Below are 19,666 nucleotides of genomic sequence, written 5' to 3' on the forward strand. Positions count from 1 at the left end.
AAAAGCAGCCCAGAGGCACAGCATGAAGCACTGGAGTACTGTGTCCAGTTTTGGGCCCCACACTACAAGAAGGATGTGGAAAAATTGGAAAGCGTCCAGCGCAGGGCAACAAAAATGATTAGGGGACTGGAACACATGACTTATGAGGAGAGGCTGAGGAAACTGGGATTGTTTAGTCTGCAGAAGAGAAGAATGAGGGGGGATTTGATAGCTGCTTTCAACTACCTGAGAGGGGGTTCCAAAGAGGATGGATCTAGACTGTTCTTAGGGGTGGCGGATGACAGAACAAGGAGTAATGGTCTCAAGTTGCAGTGGGGGAGGTTTAGGTTGGATGTTAAGAAAAACTTTTTCACTGGGAGGGTGGTGAAGCACTGGAATGGGTTATCTAGGGAGGTGGTGGAATCTCCTTCCCTAGAAGTTTTTAAGGTCAGGCTTGACAAAGCCCTGGCTGGGATGGTTAGTTGAGGATTGGTCCTGCTTTGAGCAGGGGATTGGACTAAATGATCTCCTCAGGTCCCTTCCAACCCTGATATCCTATGATTCTAAGCAGTCCGTTACTAAGCATGAGGTTCAGTGATCACTCGGGCCCAGGTCCTCACAGGTATTTAGGCACCCAACTCCCATTGATTTTGTGGCAATTGGACATCAAAGTAACTTTGAGTATCTGAGCCTCCGTGGGGCCATGTAAGGTGTTTGCAAGAGCTCTGCTTTATCCTGAGTCCGGTGGGATGCCTGCTACCAACAGGCTGGGCATAACACGAGTGCCACAGTGCCCCATCCAGACTCTGCGCTCGACCAGTCTGGGAAGCTCAGCCCTAAAAGGCACAATGCCCACTCTAAATGCCTGATGAGCCTGAACTGGCTTTGGTGGGTTGGACGTCACACAGCAGCGACTCATAGATGATCGGTGGAGCGACCTTGCTCCGTATAAACAGCTGCAAACTCCGTGATTGAATACAAGTTTTATTGAACAAGCACAGAAGTCTCATATCAAAAATCCACCCAGCTGGGCAGCGCATACTCACACCCTTCACTGGAGATGATCCTGCATTTCAGCCTGTCTGTACCTACCAACAGTCTTGGTGCTATTATGATACACAGAATATACAAGTTTCAGAGTAGCAGCCGTGTTAGTCTGTATTCGCAAAAAGAAAAGAAGGACTTGTGGCACCTTAGAGACTAACCAATTTATTTGAGCATAAGCTTTCGTGAGCTACAGCTCAATTCATCGGATGCATTCAGTATACAAATAATTACACAGATGGAAGTTGGGTCTCTAGCCTGCCTGCCCAGAATCTACAAGTATCTTACACCTAGCATGGGATGAGCCAGTGAGCCTTGATTCAGTGCTAGAGGTTCAAAATCTGCATTCAGTTACACCTGTGCAACCCCACAGCCTTCAAGGTGTAATTGGGGGCAGAAATGGGCTATGCAATTGAGATCTAAGCCTTGGCTATGGTGGGATTTTAGCCACCAGAGCATGTGTACCAGTGTAGACCCCTAGTGTAAGGCATGATGTGCAGCTGAAGCAGCGTTTGTACTGGGACAACAAACCCCAAGACAAACCCCACTGGTGTAAATTGTGTCTACACCAGAGGTTTTGCATAACTGCAGCTCTACTGCTGGCTGAAATCCCAGCGCAGACAAGGCCTTTGTTAACAACACTGGTCTTAGTGATGCATAAACCAGGAAGGAATCCAGTTCGCACACTCTCAGATTCGGTGACTCAGCATGGTTGATAGGAATGAAGCATATTTTGTTTCTGAAGGTCTGACTGAGCCAGATGGCAGGTGGATCTGCAAGTCAGAAGATGCTGTTTCCACTGAGTCACTTTCAGCCAGGGAAAGTCAGCTGTTAAGTGTTTCTGGGGAGAAACAGTCATTGAAAACTGTCTCCTGCAAACGCTTTTGTTCGGCACAGGCTCTGTATCCTCTCCATCCCCTTCCACGAAACCTACAGCTTGGCCCTAACAACTTTTTCTTTCCCTTTAAAAACCAACCCTACCTCGAATGGCATCTAAAACCAGCATTTCTTCTTTCCTGTCCATTAGCAACCAGCTATGCCAGCTCCGAGCTGGATCACCAGAGCAGCAAACACGGAGGAGGGGATGTTAACCCAGAATCCTGGTAGCATCAAGCCCTTTCTGACAGGTGTGGTGTAAACCGTGCGTCAGTGAAGAGGAGAGGTGTGTGCAGAATTAGATGGGTGTGAGAGGCCCTCGCAGGGTTGCTTTGGGCTTGTCTATATGGCTCGTGCACCCATTTAACTAAGCTGATTTAGAAGCTAATTTAGTTCCATCGGTGCCACACACACACACACACACCCCGCCATAGACACTCAAGTCTGTTTCAGAGGGTCTCAAACCAGTTTCATTTAAGTAGACTACAAACCGACTTCAGCTAACAGAGTTAAGACCCTCTTACACAGATTTCCTGGTGGTGCCCGCAGAGTTGTATTGGATTAAAATCCCACCTTCTGTGAAAGCAGAATGTGTCTGTGCGTGGCTCAGGCCCAGCTCTAAATACTGCAGGCTGTCTCAGACCTACCTGTGGAGTGGGGCAGGAAGACCAAAGAAAGGCGAACCTGATCCACTGACCTACATTCCCCTCCTGCGGTGAGCACCCTCTGCTGCCAGCACACTCCCTGGTCTCTTTTCCTCCCTCTGGCTCTGTGTTGAGACAACATGCAGCTTGCTGTACTGCACAGAGGCGGATGCCCTGGACCCAGGTGACCTAGTGGGAGAAGGACCTGGATTCAGACCCACACTGGACTGTCACATCCTGGCTACGGGGACACCAAGGTGGTGTGGCACAGCCCCGTGTGCAGATTTGATGCACTGTGGCACATTCCCCTCACACCGCTATGATGTGGCTATGCGTGTGTCACATCATCTCAAGGCGTCGTCGTCGTCATGTGTTTTGTGATGGCCTGCTCCAAAGCTGGTGCTGCCTGGATCAGACACAATCTGCTCAGTCCTAACAGGGCAGACCCATGTTCCCTGTCCCAGCTCCTTCCCCCGGGTAGGAGGCTGAATGCAGCATGCTGACTGCTGAGTCCTTTCCACGTGTGGGGTGGCTGTGCGGGGGGAGAGAAATGACTCCTCTGACTGCTCCCCCCAGGCTTTACCCCCTCCAGGATCTGACGGGTGAGTTTCACAGCATGTAAGGGCCTCTCCCTACCCCCACCCCTGAGGATGGGGTGGGGAGCCCCGTTCTGCTCTCTCTGGAGACCTCCGCACAGTTTGCTGCCTCCTCCTATGGCTCTGACTCCATGATGGGGTGGGGGGGTGCATTGGAGGTGCCCCCCGGGCTCTTCCACCCCACAGGGGACGATGACTGTTGTGCAGCTACAGGGGCAGCCCTCCAAAGGCAAAACCCAATGGGAACGGAATCAGGGCATCACCCCGTAAGTCAAGGAGAGCAGTTGTCCTGGCCACCATCCACAGGCCTGGCAGCCGTCACGGCACCCATAACCTGCTGAGACTGGTGGGTTTGCAAGGCAGGAACAGCGATGGGATCAAAGCCTCGACCGGGTTTGTTGTAGCTGGGCCGTGCAGGGCAGTGACATCAAGACAGTCTGCAATGGGATCATCCAATGGGAGGAGGGTTTAAACACAGGCCTCTCCCCCTCACAGTTCAAGCCGGAAGGCCCCAAAGTAACTGGCCGCTGTATCATCGTAATCAATGGCCAGGGACGAGACGGAGACGAAAAGCTCGTCACCGGCCTTGAGCTCGAAGAGGCCGCCCTGGTAGAGGGCGTGCAGGCCATAGTCTGCCTCGGGTGCCCAGCACTTAGTGCCGACGCCCTTCAGCAGCAGGATGGGCTGCCCATAGGAGGTCTCGCGGTTGATGCACTGCACCAGCTGGTGCCCCGAGACGTGGGCTGCGACGCCCTCGCTGGGGTAGCGGAAGTAGATCTGTGAGTAGATGTAGTACTTGCCCGCCTGGCTCACCCGCAGCTTGCCATCCCGGTAGGTGATGTTCTGGAGGTGCGAGTGCATGGTCTTGTCCTCCCACCTGGTGATGGGGTGTCGGCAGGACTGGGAGAGCTCCCCAAAGTGTGCTGAGCTTCCTAGGGGAGAACGCAGGCAGAGGTCACTGCGGGGCCAATGGGAGCAAATAGCATCCTATGCTTGGGCATCAACCTAGCTGATGGGCATCAGGTATAGATAATAAACAGAGATTGAACGTAACATAAGAACATAAAAATGGCTCTACTGGGTCGGACCAAAGGTCCATCTAGCCCAGTATCCTGTCTTCCGCCAGTGGCCAATGCCAGGTGCCCCAGAGGGAATGAACAGAACAGGTAATCATCAAGTGATCCATCCCTGTCGCCCATTTCCAGCTTCTGGCAAACAGAGGCTAGGGACACCATCCCTGCCCATCCTGGCTAATAGCCATTGATGGACCTGTCCTCCATGAATGTATCTTGTTCGTTTTTGAACCTTGTTATGGTCTTGGCCTTCACAGCATCCTCTGGCAAAGAGTTCCACAGGTTGACTGTGCGTTGTGTGAAGAAATACTTCCTTTTATTTGTTTTAAACCTGCTGCCTGTTAATTTCATTTGGTGACCCCTAGCTCTTGTGTTATGAGAAGCAGTAAACAACACTTCCTTCTCTACTTTCTCTACACCAGTCATGATTTTATAGACCTCAATCATATCTCCCCTTAGCCATCTCTTTTCCAAGCTGAAAAGTCCCAGTCTTATTAATCTCTCCTCATACGGAAGCCATTCCAGACCCCTAATCATTTTTGTTGCCCTTTTGTGAACCTTTTCCAATTCCAATGGCCTGAGACAGAAACAAAGTCAGGATCCAACCCAGATCAGGGGGTGGGGTGATGAGGGAGGGAACTGCCCAAAACCTGAAGCTCCACAGCGGATGTGGCGTTGCCAACAAAATTTTCTACATCCCTTCCCTCACTGCCAAAATCCACAAGCCTGTCTTCTAATATCAGCCACCAGGCTAAGGCTTCCCCATTCCTGTGCCCTCCCTCTTGCCCCCAGGCTCCCATGGCTCTGGGCACCACTGGCATCCCATTGGGAACCCAGACTCACCGTCCTGGGAAGGGGTCTGCTGCCGGAGGGTGAGGTGGGCAGAGGGCTTGCCAGGTGCTCTTGTAGCCAGCTGCCCACTGGAGCTGTTGAAATAGCTCCTCGTGGCTTCTGTGGTGAAAGGAAAGGAACAAGGATCTGCAAAGGCTGTAAAGTGTGTGTGTGTCTCTCTCACAGACACTCATACACATCATGGCAATGCTCAGCACCTCAGTGCTGTGAAGCCAGCATGGTGAGACTTGCTCTTACTAGTAGGCATTTACGGGGAGGTGACAGGCATTCGTGAGCACTGAGTTCAGGATTCCATGTTCCTCCTGCCACAGATCCCTCAGCCCTAAAGGAGAGGAAGGAATGCAGCCCTGGCCGTGTGTGTGTTGGGGGGCACACTGTCGGGGCCATTTAAACCCAAGAATGAAGGCTTGTGTTTGGAATGGAGCCTCAGGGAGTTGGCCACCCACCCTCCTTTGCAATTTCCTGGCATTTAAACACCAAACTCTGTCTGCACCTTTGACAAGCCCACCCTGGTTTTTGCAAAAAGAATGTTTCTATAAGAACAGCCATACTGGGTCAGACCAATGGTCCATCTAGCCCAGTGTCCTGTCTTCCCACAGTGGCCAATGCCAGGTGCTTCAGAGGGAATGAACAGAACAGGCAATCACCAAGTGATCCATCCCCTGTCGCCCATTCCCAGCTTCTGGCAAACAGAGGCTAGGGACACAGAGCATGGGATCACATTCCTGGTCATCTTGGCTAATAGTGATTGATGGACCTATTCTCCATGAACTTATCTATTCTTTTTTTGTTCACTTTTTTGACTGCAGCTGCACATTGAGCTAATGTTTTCAGAGAACGACCCACAATGACTCCAAAATCTCTTTCTTGAATGGTAACAGCTAATTTAGACCCCATCATTGTATCTGTATAGTTTTGGCCTTCCCAATGTCCCCTGGGAACGAGTTCCACACTGTGCGTTGTGTGAAGTACTTCTTCTTTTTGTTTGTTTTTAAACCCACTGCCTATTCATTTCATTGGGTGACCCCTGGTTCTTGTGTTATGGGAAGGAGTAAATAACACTCCCTTATTCACTATCTCCACACTGCTCATGATTTTATAGACCTCGATCACGTCTCCTTTCCAAGCTGAAAAGTCCCAGGCTTTTTAATCTCTCCTCATACAGCAGCTGTTCCATCCCCCTCATCATTTTTGTTGCCCCTCTCTGTACCTTTTCTAATTCTAATATATCCTTTTTGAGATGGGGCAATCAGAACTGCACGCAGTATTCAAGGTGTGGGCGTACCATGGATTTATATTATACATTATGATATTTTCTGTCTTATCGATCCCTTTCGTAATGGTTCCTGGCATTCTGTTCACTTTTTTGACTGCTGCTGCACATTGAGTAGATGTTTTCAGAGAACGACCCGCAATGACTCCAGGATCTCTTTCTTGAGTGGTAACAGCTAATTTAGACCCCATCATTTTGTATGTATAATTGTTTTCCATGTGCATTACTTTATCAACACTGAATTTCATCTGCCATTTTGTACCCAGTCACCCAGTTTTGTGAGATCTCTTGGTAATTCTTCACAGCCTGCTTTGTATACAACTATCTTGAGTAATTTTGCATCATCTGCAAATTTTGTCACCTCACTGTTTACCCCTTTTTCCAGATCATGTATGAATATGTTGAACCACACTGGTCCAGTACAGACCCCTGGGGGACCATCCCTATTTACCTCTCTCCAGTCTGAAAAGTGACCATTTATTCCTACCCTTGCTACTCTGAAACCTGTCTTTTAACTGGTTACTGATCCAGGAGAGGACCTTCCCTCTTATCCCATTACCTCCTACTTTCCTTAAGAGCTTTTGGAGAGGGACTTTCAAACACTTCTGAAAGTCCAAGTATACCATGCGCACTGGATCACCCTTGTTCACATGTTTGTTGACCCGACCCCCACAAAGAATTCTAATAGATTGCTGAGGCATGATTTCCTTTTACAAAAGCCATGTGGACTCTTCCCCAACAAATTGTGTTCATCTACATGTCTGATAATTCTATTCTTTACTACAGTTTCAACCAATTTGCCTGGTTCTGAAGTTGGGCTTGCCGGCCTGTAATTGCCAGGATTGCCTCTGGTGCCTTTTTTAAAAAATTGGTGTCACGTTAGCTATTCTCCAGTCACCTGGTACAGAAGCTGATTTAAGTGATAGGTTACATACCACAGTTAGTAGTTCTGCAATTTCATATTTGAGTTCCTTCAGAACTCTTGGGTGAATAGGGTCTCGTCCTGGTGACTTAACACAACAGCCCCAATTCTCCTCTCCCTAACACTGCTTTCATCCTGCTGTGATAGCAGTGGAGATGCTGCTGCTGGTTTGCTTTGTGGTGAGCCAGCACAGCTCTGTGCCAATGCACCCCCACCAGGAAGTGAAACTGACCAACCCCCCGACCAGTCTAGTTTCACTATCCTCTGGCTGTGTGTATAAATCCAAATGTTACTCGCACAGGCAGGTGGACGTGTAAAAGGCCGTCTGCTCTGTCACAGGCTGCTTTGGAAAATCGAGCCCTTTCCATCAAATTTAACAGGGACCCAAGCTGGCCCGATGAGTGAGATCTTCCCACATTTAAAAGTAAATGTATCCATTTAAGTGAATGTAGCCATTTCTACCCCCTGTACAGAAGGGCATTTGCTCTGCTTCCTCCTGCCAGGGGCCGGAAACTCACCCTTCAGTGCGCTCCTGCGGATAACGTTCTCTGTCACCTGGAAGGCAAGAGGTCAGGTCAGTGAGTAAACAAGAGACTTTCCCCTGCTCCCTTAAGTCCTGTTGCCTCTTCCAGGCCACCCACATCTGTCATTTCTTCTAGTTATGTCATCAAGCTCAATCAGACTGTACGTCCCTCCTGGCAGGGTAAAGCACCAGGCACACCCTGCTGCCGCCCCTCTGCTTTGCTCTTCCACTGTCCACCTGGAGAGCTCAAAGACTGATAAGCGGAGCCTAAGAATCCCCCTCCCCTTGAGGTGGGTATTACAGATGGGGAAACTGAGGCACATTTGCAGCATCTGCACTAGGAAATTGACCCATTGCTGGCACTGGAATTGGCATTGGACATGGTTTGATGGCAAGTGCAGACAGGGACAGACCATGTCCAGCACCATCTCAGAAACCATGGCAGAGCCCTGTTCAGAGCAAGGTTTCTATCTGTGCCCATCCCCTTTAACCACATTCAGTTCTGGTTCGGCCACACCCTTCGCTGACTCTCATTGGCAGTACCAGATAACCCTGCCAGGGCAGGCAAGGGTGGGAATGAAAGAGGGAGCTGAATTAATTCCCTGGCCTCTCTACCGAGAGGGCCAACAAAGGCGTTCCCATTGATAGAGTGGCTTCTGTGATGTCGTCCATGAGATCCTAGATGGAGACCCACCAACTCATTTCACATGGGCCACCAACAGCCACCAGATGGTACCAACTCTGAGTCCCTCCTGACCAGGGAACTGATTGGAGTTAGCAACCAACAGGGACTGGCCCAAGACCTTCTGCTGGAATGTCACCCTTTGTGGTGTTCTAGGGTCTTCCTTGGCAAGTGCCTACCTCCCATTTCCCTTCCCTCCCCCCACACCCAGTGTGTGGTTTGTCATGGACTCACCATGGTCACATAGGATTTGATGCTGCTGGCCAGCTTGAGACAGGACTGGTTGCCAATCAGCTCCTCCAAGTCTGAGACTTCCTGCAATCTGTTGATCAGCTGCAAACACTTCAGCTCCTCTGAGCTCCCCTGCATCTGGGCTTTTAACTGGAAAATAATAAGATGAGTTGAATTGATTAAATGAAGTGGCCTCTTGAGCGTACAAAAGACTGCATGCGTGGCTGAGCTGTAGGGTGCAGAGGGAGGCCTCGGCTGATGTGATCCAGGCCTATGTAAACATGGACTGTTGCTCTTCTTTTTGATACTCCTCCAGAGTAAGCCCTGTGCTGGGATTGGATGCAGGAACTGAGAGTAAGCCTGCGCTTCTCTGATCACAGTGCCGGAGGGGCTGAGACCTTGTGATGTGAATATGATTCCCAGGTATTAACCAGCCAGTGGACAAGTCATGAGACCTGGATTCAATCCCTGAGCTCTGCCACTGACTTGCTGTGCAACCTCAGACAAGTCATATCCCCTGTCTGGGCCTCAGGACCCCTTGCTAGCTTCAGCAAAGCACTGGGAGACCTACGCATGATGAATGCTATTGAAGTACAGTTCCTGGAATAGACTCCTGCACTGCTTGGTACATTAGCGATTGATAGCTGAGCAGTGTTGCTATCTCATGCAGTTTTATTGTTAGTCTTGTGATATTTGATGTCTTGATTGAACCTCCAGCTCCTGGAGTCATGTGAAAACGTGAATCTGACAATCTGGGGAATCTGTGTACAATTTATGAATTCTAGCTTGATTTTATGAATTGTCTCTAGCCTTTTGACTGTCATCTTCTGTGCGCTGCCTCATGCTCCTTGTGCTAAGGGGAGGTGAGTGGCACCACAAATCTGTCTTTGAAAGATGTTGTTGTAGCCATGTTGGTCTCTGGATCTTAGAGACACAAGGTGGGTGAGGTAACGTCTTTTATGGGACCAACTTCTGTTGGTGAGAGAGACAGGCTTTTGCGCTTACACAGAACTCTTCAGGTCTTCTTCAGCTCTGTGCAAGCTCGAAAGCTTGTCTCTCTCACCAACAGAAGTTGGTCCGATAAATCATATTACCTCCCGCACCTTGTCTTTGAAAGACACAGTCATTCAAAGCTACCAACTAGTAAATAGATATAGCCCAGATAGAACAATGAGGCACCTGGGGGAAGCCGATTTTCTCCAACTTCTCTGCAGTGGGCTGGGGTTTGGAGTAGTGGAATTTATCCAGCAGCAGCACCAGGTGTTGGAAGTAGGACATCTAAACTCAGGGGACACAGAAACACCCAAGAAGCTGAGGCAGGAGAAAGGACATGCTTTTGTAGCAGGAGGATCTGTTTAACTCACTGCAGGACCAGCCAAAGTTAAGAGAAACTGATTTGGAGGAGAGAGAGACTCCATGATCCAGAGGAGAGGCTGTGAGCTGCAGAAGGATCCTGGACATCCCAAAGAGCTCTGCCCTGAGCCCAGAAAATGCTCAAGCATGGTGTAGAAATGGAGGCAGGGAAATGTGCATGGGTGTTTTTTATTTTGCCTGGATCTGTGTATTTTTTTTGTGCTAGTTAAAGTAAAGAGTGACTGCGTTTAGAAACCCTTTCAAAACCTGTCTGTCTGCTGTCACTGCTTGTGCCCCTGAAGAGGTAGCTGTAAAGCCAGGGTCCCATAAAGGTGATGCTCAGGGAGAGAGCGTGCTTACACCCCTGGGTATCGGTGTTGGTCCGGAGGGCCTACAGCAGATGGGTTGCATGGTTTCATTTCTGTAGAGGTAACACACCTAGACCCTGTGCCTAGGAAATGTGCCAAAGAAGCCCAGGAGAGACAGTGCTGGAGGACGGCCCAAGGGAAGGGACATGTGTCTAGTGTGGTGGGACCCAAACACAGCAACCTGGTATGTGTCCAGCTGGGGCAGCTCTACTAGGGCTGTGTGTGACCGTGAGAATCTGAGCTTTCATTTGGGGAGGGGAGACACCTGCTAAGTTTCTAGCTCTCCTCATTGCGGGGAAAACATTCAAAACGTGACTCCCATGTAACCTAAAGGCTCTGGAGATAAAGATCCCCATAGCTATTGTTTTTTAAATCTGATTTTTATCCCCTCTTGTTATTGCGAGGGGATTTGATTCAGGGTTTTTGACCCCCTAGGGCTGCTGGCTTAGATACATGAGAGGGTGGGGAGAAAGAGTGGGTGTTTCTGTTAAGCTAATGGCAGAGCTGAGATTGTCAGAGGCAGTTTCATGCCGTGTTGTAGCAGTGTTGGTCCCAGGATGTCAGAGAGACAAGGTGGATGAAGTCATATCTTTCATTGGACCAACTTCTATTGGTGAGAGGGACAAGCTTTTGAGCTTACACGGAGCTCTTCTTCAGGGGGTTTCAGTCAGGTCTTTTGCTCAGATTGCAAGCCAAGTCCCAGCGATCAAACCTAGGACACCTGGCTTCTGGCTTGTCCATCAGCAAAACCCAGCCTTCAGCCTGTGATGCCTCATCCTGGGTTGGTAACCATGTACCTCTGTTACAAATGTGCGTATCAACAGTCACACAATGCTGCTAGACAAAGCTGCCTGCAGGCCATGTTACCGTGGCTGTGTGAATCTAACGGTGGTGAAAGATGCTGGTTTAACAGCCCGGGAGACCAGAGCCTTCCATCCACAGAACAGGTAGAGGACAGGTAATGACAAGGCGAGCTTCCTGCCTCATCTCTGCCCTGGAGGGATCCCTTGTGAACAGGCCTGATCAGCTGCTGGAATTAACTGTTCTCCCACAGCATTTCCCACTGTCTTGGAATCATTTTATTTCCATGCTCAGTAGGAACAGTGGCAAATGCTTTTATGCTCGGAAGACAAGCTGGGACTTGGCTCCCTGCTGGAGAAACTCCTGGGGCTAAGCTCCCCATCACTTATGGCCTGAACTTGCTAAGCGCTGAGCGCCTTCAACATCCATTGTCATCACTGGGAGTCAAGCATGCTCAGCACCTGGCAGGATCTGGCTCTTTGAGCTCTCTTTCTCATCTGCACAGGGCTCTTTCTCCTACTCCAGATCCTCCTGCTTGGCAGCCCGAGCCCAGTGTAGTAGGAGCTGGGTGCTCCTTCTGGGCCCACTCTCTTCACAAACCCCAGCCCCTGCCTCAGTCCGCCCCTGGTAAATATCTGCATCAACCCACGGGAGATGAACTGAACCATTTCCAGCTGAACACTGCTGCTAGCTCTGCCCTCCTGAGACCAGACATGGTGGTGGGTGGCGATTTGCTGACATGGACGATGGCTGTGACGAATGAGACCTCACTCCATTGTCGCAGTGAGGTGCTTGTGCTTGGAGTGTACGTGGAACTAGTGCTGAGGACTGATCACCCTGCAGGTGAAGGTCCCCACAGTGAACGCGGCCCATGTTCCATCAGCAAGAGGTAACGCAGCAAGCAAGCAGTGCTGTGGGCAAGACAGCTTTAGTTAGCAAGCTGAGAGGCCTGTGCTACATGCTGAGATTCTAGAGCTCGATGTAGCAGCCTGGCCCTGCGCTGCATGCCTGAGTCCCATCGTCCCTCCAGAAAGTCTCCAGGGTCAGCTCAGTCCTTGCTCAAGGCTGAGGCTGCCAGTTTAGTGCCACTTTGTGGTGCAGGACCTGGCCTGAGGCCCCTGAGTTATTTCTTATGGGCCTCAGAGGGTCGATGTTTGTGGTTACTCCACGGCTGTGCTGAATTTGAATCAGTGACCTAGAGGCAAGAGGCCCCACAGCCTAATTCTAAACCCCAGCAGCATCCCAGCCTGCACCTTCTTGTTAGCCAAAGTGTGCAATGGATGTTCCCGCCGGTGCAGAATCGCAGCCCCTGCAGCACTGTGTCCTTGGGGAACAGGTGCCCCCAGCGCTGCAGAGAGGGCTGCCTGTGCTTGGGGAGGGCACAGATTTAGTGTGTCTTGCGAAGGAAATAAAGGAGAAAAGCTGGATTGTAGCACGGTTTGGAGCCTAGAGCTGTGCTGAGGCTGAAATGCCTGTACATCCTGGCTCGTTGCATGGGATGGGCCGCTCTCCCATTGCCTTATTCCCACCAGAGAATTAGGTCAGACATTGTGAAATTGGCTCAATCTGTAATAAACACCCAGGCCTAGCCTCCCCTCCATCTGGTTAGATCTGCGGTGTCATGTTATTGTCTCCGCACTCAGCATGACTCACCAGCCCAGACAAACAATCATGCTGGGGAGAGGTGCTTGGCTCACAGCCGTGGAGAATGGAGTCCTCTAGCTGCAGGGCAGGGGTGGCCACCCAGCAGGCCAAGTGTCCCTTTTACTGCCAGTCTGCCTCAACCCCGACCTGCAGGGATCCCCCACTACTGGAGAGAGGGGAGCTGGGTCACAGGAACAATCAGCCCTTGGCCTCCCTGCTCAGACTGCCAACCAGGGAGCCTGCTGAGGGGTGGTTTGAAACTGGGCTGGGGCCTGCCCTGCTCCCCAGTTCATTACACATGGGAAACCAAACAGCTGGAGAATTAAAATACTGTACCCAGGAAGCACAGTCCTTCGGGCAGCCCATAGGGATAGTTACCCACCTAGGCAGCAGTTCAGTGCCCAGTCCTTGCTGGCTTTCCCCCAGGCTGAATCGTTTGTCTCACTCTAATCCTGTAGGAAGTGGGAGGGTTTCACTGTTTCTGTGCCCTTTGTCTAGCTGCTGGGTCTCGCTTCTCACTGTGAACTCACAGGGGCAGGGGACTGCAGTGACATCTCCTTCAGATCGGAGAGACTCTAGTAGCTGGCTCAGACTAAGGTCTGGCCTCCAGTGAAAAGTTAATATGGGCAAACCCCTGACCAATTTAGTTATGCCACCACGACCCCCAGAGTAGATGCAGCTGTGATGAAAGAAGGTTTCCATCAACACTGGTAACTTCATCTGGGGAGGCGGTGTTCCTACGCTGCCAGAAAAACTCCCATTGGTGTAGGCTGCATCTATGCTATGGGGCTATGCCAGCATCGCTCTGTGGAAGTCTCCGAAGTGTAGATGCACCCTAAGGACTCCTGAATAAGCAGTAACTTAGGATGTAATTATCCAGCTCTTGTACACTGCTAAAATATTGAGTAATTCCCCAAAACCTACTGAAGAAGGTTGAATAGACTCAGCACTTTTCTGTAAACACATCTTTATCCCATGGCATGTGTCCCACTACCTGTCTAGTACATTTCATACAACCCTAGGAAATGGAAACTTCATGTATCCCGGGGCAGGAAAAGGACACCAGCTTCTGGGAAAATGAAACAAAGCAAGTTCAAAACCCTTCCCACGCCATTTCAAAACCGCTCTGTGCAGCTGCCACAGGGCATATTGGCCAGAACTGTCTCATTCTTTCCTTGGGCAACCCCCAGCTGTCGGTTCTTGTATCCACCTGTTGTCTCTCATCTTAGATTATAAACTCTTTGGGGCAGGGACATTCTTTGGGTGCTGTGTTTGTGTATAGCACCTAGCACGATGGGGCCTGTAATAATAGTAAATAATAATTCTCCCCTTCTCTGCCAACATACTCACTGATCATCACCACACTTCTCTAAAAAAAAACAACAAACCCAACCCTGGTTTAAGATGGATGGATTCTGATCTCACTAATGCTGCTTTTACATCACTGAACTCCAGCCCTTAGTTTGTAATGAGAGCGGCACCGGGGCTCCAGCCATTTACTTTCATAACTCATGTAGCAAGTCCAGAGGTGCCGGGGCTCTGAACTGCCAGGCCCAGAGGTGCCGGGGCTCTGAACTGCCAGGCCCAGAGGTGCCAGGCTCATGAACTGCCAGGCCCAGAGGTGCCAGGCTCATGAACTGCCAGGCCCAGAGGTGCCAGGCTCATGAACTGCCAGGCCCAGAGGTGCCGGGGCTCTGAACTGCCAAGGCCAGAGGTGCCGGGGCTCTGAACTGCCAAGGCCAGAGGTGCCGGGGCTCTGAACTGCCAAGGCCCAGAGGTGCTGGGGCTCTGAACTGCCAAGCTTAGAGGTGCTGGGGCTCAGCCCTGTCAAGCCCCGGCACAAATAAAGCTCTCTTGAACTCCATTGCCTTCCAATGCCTAGAAGAAATCTGCCAGCTAATGATAGCATGAGAGAAAGCTGGAGATAGCGAACACTGATTTTCTATGTTTTTGATAATAATCCACACGTGCGAATGTATATCTCCCTATAACATTGTACATATTTGTCTGTGTCCCTCTCTCCTCACCCTTTCTATGTAACTTGGACACCGTGTCCCTGAGGCTGTAAGCTGTCCCGCACAGACAGGTTTCTGGGCCAGCACGAAGTGCCAGTAAAGTAGACAGTGCTCAGCATGGGCAGAGGGGTCTTCCTGTATTGGGCAGCTTGCGGGATTAGGGTCTTGGATTGTAAACTGCTTGGACCAGCTCCTAGCACTGTGGCGTTCAGCTTTTGATTGGGTGTACTGGATGCTACTCAAATAAACCTGTGGAACAGTACTGACACTCCTGATGGCAGAGGAGCTCAACGTTTGCGCAGCCCAAAGTGTACATGCCAGATTTGGGGGTAATGTTTTACACAAGGTAATTGGTACAATTTCCAATGGAGCTGAAGGCCCCATTGACTTTCAGTGAGACTTAGGCTCCTGAGTGCCTAGAATTCAGGTGCCTAGTGGAAGCCACAAAAATGCCTAAGCAGTGTAACCAATGGGAGTTAGGCACCTCCCCTGCTTAGGCACCTACATTTGTCAATCTGGTCCTAAATCACTTTTGAAAATGGGACTTAGACTCCTTAGTCACTTGGATGCTTTTGAAAATTGTACCCAACCAGCCTAAATGTTTGCTCACGACTCCAACCCGATTTTCCACCACCTGTTAATGGTTACTGGCAACTGGGTTTAGACATGGGGCGGGAACAAGTGCAATGGGTTCTCCAGCTCTCCTGCTACCAGGAGCTTTTTAATGGGGTGTGAAGAGCAGCAGCAGCTCAGCATTTTAAATTATGCAGCGGGATCTCTACAGGCGAGCATCTGATGGGCAGCTGAATCCGAGAAAAGCTGGGTTTTGACGGGTTTTTAAAGTGTTGACTGCACTGAGACAGATGTACTGCTTGAAGCCGCGTTGTTTATGCCCTCCAACTCCCAGTGAAGGCACTGAGAGTCTTGGGTGCGCAGGCAGTTCAGGGTCTGGCTCTTAAGGCCTCACCCAGTTCTCGTTAAAAAGCACATGTTTTGCAATGCCAGATCAGATCACTGGCTCATATGGTGCCGTAGCCTGACTCCTGACATTGCAGATCACAGCACGGACCCACATAGGGTCTGATCTAAAGCCTAACTGGGTCAACAGGAATCTTTCCATTGACTTTAATGGATTAGGCCCTGAGTCTAGCAGCCTGAGTCTTGACATACCAGCTCAGGGTCCTGACTCCAGCAGTGGCCAATACCTGATGCACCGAAGAAGGCAACCCCCCTCCCTCCCCAATACCACCATATATAGGCAATTGCGCAATGATGTTTGTGGGAAGGGGGAAATTCTTCCCTGGCCCCTGCTGGGATAAACTGGAGCCTGGCACCCAGAAGCATGAGATTGAATTACTCCTTATCTTGGTCACTTAGCCATAAACCTTTGTTTTCTTCCTGGTAAAACTCTGCTCTCTCGCTAGGCTTTTGTGGGGTCTTCATCACCAAGCACCAAACGCCCAACGAAAGAGCTCCATTCCCCATCTTTTCCTGATTTAGTCTATTGTTGTTTAACAGGAGGTAATTTTCCTCCCTCTCCCGCTCTGCCCAGGGGGAATAAGACTGGGTCATTCCTCAGTCATTGTTATCAGCAAAGCCATGCATTCTACAAAATAGGTAGATTCCTCCAGATCTGTGTTGGTCCAGACACACACACAAACCCCCTTCACTCGGTGGGGTTTGCCTATTCCTCAATTTGGTAAGACAGTAATGGATGCAAAAAACCCCAAATCTCATATTTAAAAGGGAAAAATATTTTGTGCCTGTGTGTACAAAATGTCCTGGTTCCAGCGGGGCTGGCGTGTGCCACAAGGCAAAGCAGCAAAGGGGGCACCTCGCTCCCCGTTTAGTACCCATCTGAACGGGGTTGGATCAGGCACACTGCAGCTCAGAGCCAGGCAGAGACCTGCGCCGCAGGGACCGGGCGCGAGAACAATAGTTTCGGGTTTGATCGTTATTCAAACACCTGGCGTTTTCCTCTAAAGGTGGAAACGCTTTCAGTTTCTTGTAAAGCTGCAGTCGCTTTATTGGCATCGCTCAAATCACAGCTGGGGTAATTAGGGAGCCCGCCCAGCCACCGGGGGAAAGGGTTGCCACATGCACAAACAAAACCAGAGCTTTGACTACACAGAACTGCGCAGAACTTCGGCCGGAGAGGGAGACCATTCCAATCAAGGCAGCCCTGAGCTTTCAGGGGGCTTGTTTCTCTCAGAATTACACCCAAGCCTTTAAGTGGAGCTGCACTGCTCACCTGAAATGATAGTTTTGCACTGACCAAGGAAGCGATTAGTCACAGTTTCAAAGCTTCCTACAGAAGCTCAATGATCCAGTCCAACGGGGGAGGGGAAGGGGAAGGGGGGGAGAGAGAAAGGCAATGTGTAGCAAGGGGTTGGAGGCTAGTTCCCATGATCTGCACCACTGCAACGAATGCATGAGCAGAAGGAGACCTCTGGAAATAAAATCCTCCTGGACTGCGCCCGTAGTTTTCTTAAGCAAAATCGTATTTTTGAATTTAAAATCACCCTGAAAAGAAACCAAAGGTGGCACCCGAAGGAATTTGCAGTTCGCAGCTCTTGTTGCTAGTTCATCGGAATCTCCCCGAAAGTGGGTTTAAAAGCTGAAATGCACAAAGATCTCGCCTCCCCCCGCTCACCCCTCTGCAAACCAGCGTGAGAGAGTTTCGGTGCTACTACTTCTGCCCTGGCCTCACCTTGGAAATCGACATGGTGAAATATACGAAGAGCCCCGTGGTAGAGGCGATCTGCAGAGCCAGGATGGACATCACAGCCATGGCGATCCACACGGGGCTGCAATGCTTCTTCCTCCTCTTCCCAGAGCCTGGCTCGTCCTTGTGCCCTGCTCCGGACCCCATCATGCATGCTGAGGAGTCGCTGCTATCCGATCGGAAATACTGCTGGTTATTCTGCTGCTGGTGGTCCATTGCATTATATAAATATCCCAGAGGCCAGAGCCCTGGTTTTACTTCCCCTCTGAGCCCCTTCTGTGTTTCTCGGATCCTCCTCCCACCTTCCCTTCCTCACATACGCACACAAGGAAGCAAGTTTAGAGAAAAGTTCTTGCCTCGAGAGAAGACTTTGTGTGTGTGTGTGTGGGAGGGAGGGACAGACAGAGCTAAACAGCTCCAGTCTCTTTCCAGGCGGTATTTGATTCCCTGCCATATCCTGATGCTAATCGAGTGTAAAGTTCAGTTCACCCTATAAACAAAGGCATCGCCGAGACACAACACGTGGAGACCGCCCCCTCTCTCTGCCTGCCAGTCATTGTTTAAAATTCCGTTGTTCCTGTGAGACATAAAACCAAGGACTTTGCAACCTGTGATCTTCAGGGATGCACTTTCCCTAACAGGATGGCTTCTTAGCTGCAGCGTTGGCCTTCCCAGTTTCCTCTCTGTTTCACTGGGATGTGGGACTCTTCTGTCCTTTGCCCTTATGTGAACAGTTAAACAGCTGCTGTGTGTTGCACCCCAGAGGTGGCTGCATTTCAGTAGTAGAAAAAATTATCTCCATCCTGACGTGCATAGCGGGAATGGGCAATTTACTCAACTTGAGAAAGAGCTCTGTGAAGCTCAAAAGCGTGTCTCTTCCACCAACAGAAATTGTTCCAATACAAGATATTACCTCCTCCACCTTGTCTCTCTGATTTCCTCAAATTAAGTAGTCCTAATGGATCTACTTTTGGGAATAAAAATTGCTGGGGAGGTAGCTGCAGCATCAAGCCCTTAATTTGTTTTGGGGCCCGATGCACAGTATTGCCGTAAACAGAATTCCTACAGAAAGAAGTGCACGTTTTGTTTGGATTAGGGACTACAACATCAGGCCTTAGATTTCTAAAGTGTTTTAGGATTCCTGGTGATGAGGAGAGCCATATACATATAAATAAAAAGTAATTATAATGAGAGTAAATGCTTCCTTAAGTACAAAAATAAGCTTTAAAAAGAACCAAGGTATCAAAGTAATACAAAATGCATAAAGTTTGAAAAAGTAAATACAAATTACTAAATAAAAGGTGAAGTAACTGTTTAATCTGAGTGCCTGGGCCATCGGAAGGAAAGGAGTCCTGATGCATGCCTGTACCTGGGCATGTGAAGGATGGAAGTGAAAGAGGAATGAGAGGCAGTGGCAGTAGATAGGGCACTGGGCTAGGAGTCAGGAGACCTTGTTCTGCCATTGACCTGTTGGGCAAGTCACTTCAGCCCAGGTGGTCAAGGATCTTTAGGTGCATAATTGCCATGGGGGTGAGGCACCTACATACTTCTGCAGATGTGGGGCCTTCTCCTCTGCGTGTCTCTGTTCTCCTCCTGCGAAGACTCTCTCGACGTAGGCACAGTGCCCTCCAGAGCTTGAGCTTGGGTGAAGCTTGTAAGTGGTATTGTAAAAATAATCTGTAAGAGTGGTCAGCATCCCTTACAGGACTAGTCCTTCAAACCGAAATTACAGAGGTGAATTGTCTTTTAAATAGTGAGAAATGTACAAACTGGAAACCTTCTGAAACAGGTTTGCCCTTTTCATTGTTCACTAGGGGAGATAACTCACCAGGCAAACACATACACAGAACAATCAAATGAGGAGCAGAAGGCGTTTTTTTCCCCATACCCTTCACAGTTTCACTCTGTCTGTTACAGTGGCTGGTGATGTCTCCTGCACCAAGACCTGCCAAGTTCCTGGTACTTTGTCAGAACAAGCTTCCTGTGTTGGGAAGAAGCTCAAGAGTTAGGACATAGGAGATGCCATGGCCCATTGGAATGCCTAGGCAAAGAAGTCATTCAAAGG

General features: G+C 49.9%; 1 protein-coding gene across 1 annotated transcript; it reads right to left on the reverse strand.

Annotated features, from left to right (window-relative positions):
• Positions 1 to 947: 947 nt before the first annotated feature.
• LOC311525913 (tumor necrosis factor ligand superfamily member 10-like) lies at positions 948 to 18,110 on the reverse strand. Its single transcript, XM_084638399.1, has 5 exons — positions 17,587 to 18,110; positions 8,699 to 8,845; positions 7,778 to 7,814; positions 5,056 to 5,163; positions 948 to 4,071 (listed from the first exon to the last, which is right to left on the reverse strand). Exons 1-5 carry the CDS (start codon positions 17,815 to 17,817, stop codon positions 3,629 to 3,631), a joined length of 966 nt encoding a protein of 321 aa, XP_084494525.1. The 5' UTR covers positions 17,818 to 18,110; the 3' UTR covers positions 948 to 3,628.
• Positions 18,111 to 19,666: the final 1,556 nt, after the last annotated feature.

This window comes from Lepidochelys olivacea (genome assembly GCF_965140295.1).
Source record: "Lepidochelys olivacea isolate rLepOli2 genome assembly, chromosome: 9".
NCBI lineage: Eukaryota > Metazoa > Chordata > Testudines > Cheloniidae > Lepidochelys > Lepidochelys olivacea.

Excerpts from the sequence above, each read along its gene's own strand:
- LOC311525913 (XM_084638399.1), bottom strand. The coding sequence starts at position 17,817 with ATGGACCACCAGCAGCAGAATAACCAGCAGTATTTCCGATCGGATAGC. Across the intron at positions 5,164-7,777 it reads CCGCAGGAGCGCACTGAAGG|AAGCCACGAGGAGCTATTTC; the intron begins GTGAGTTTCCGG and ends CTTTCACCACAG. Across the intron at positions 4,072-5,055 it reads GCAGACCCCTTCCCAGGACG|GAAGCTCAGCACACTTTGGG; the intron begins GTGAGTCTGGGT and ends GTTCTCCCCTAG.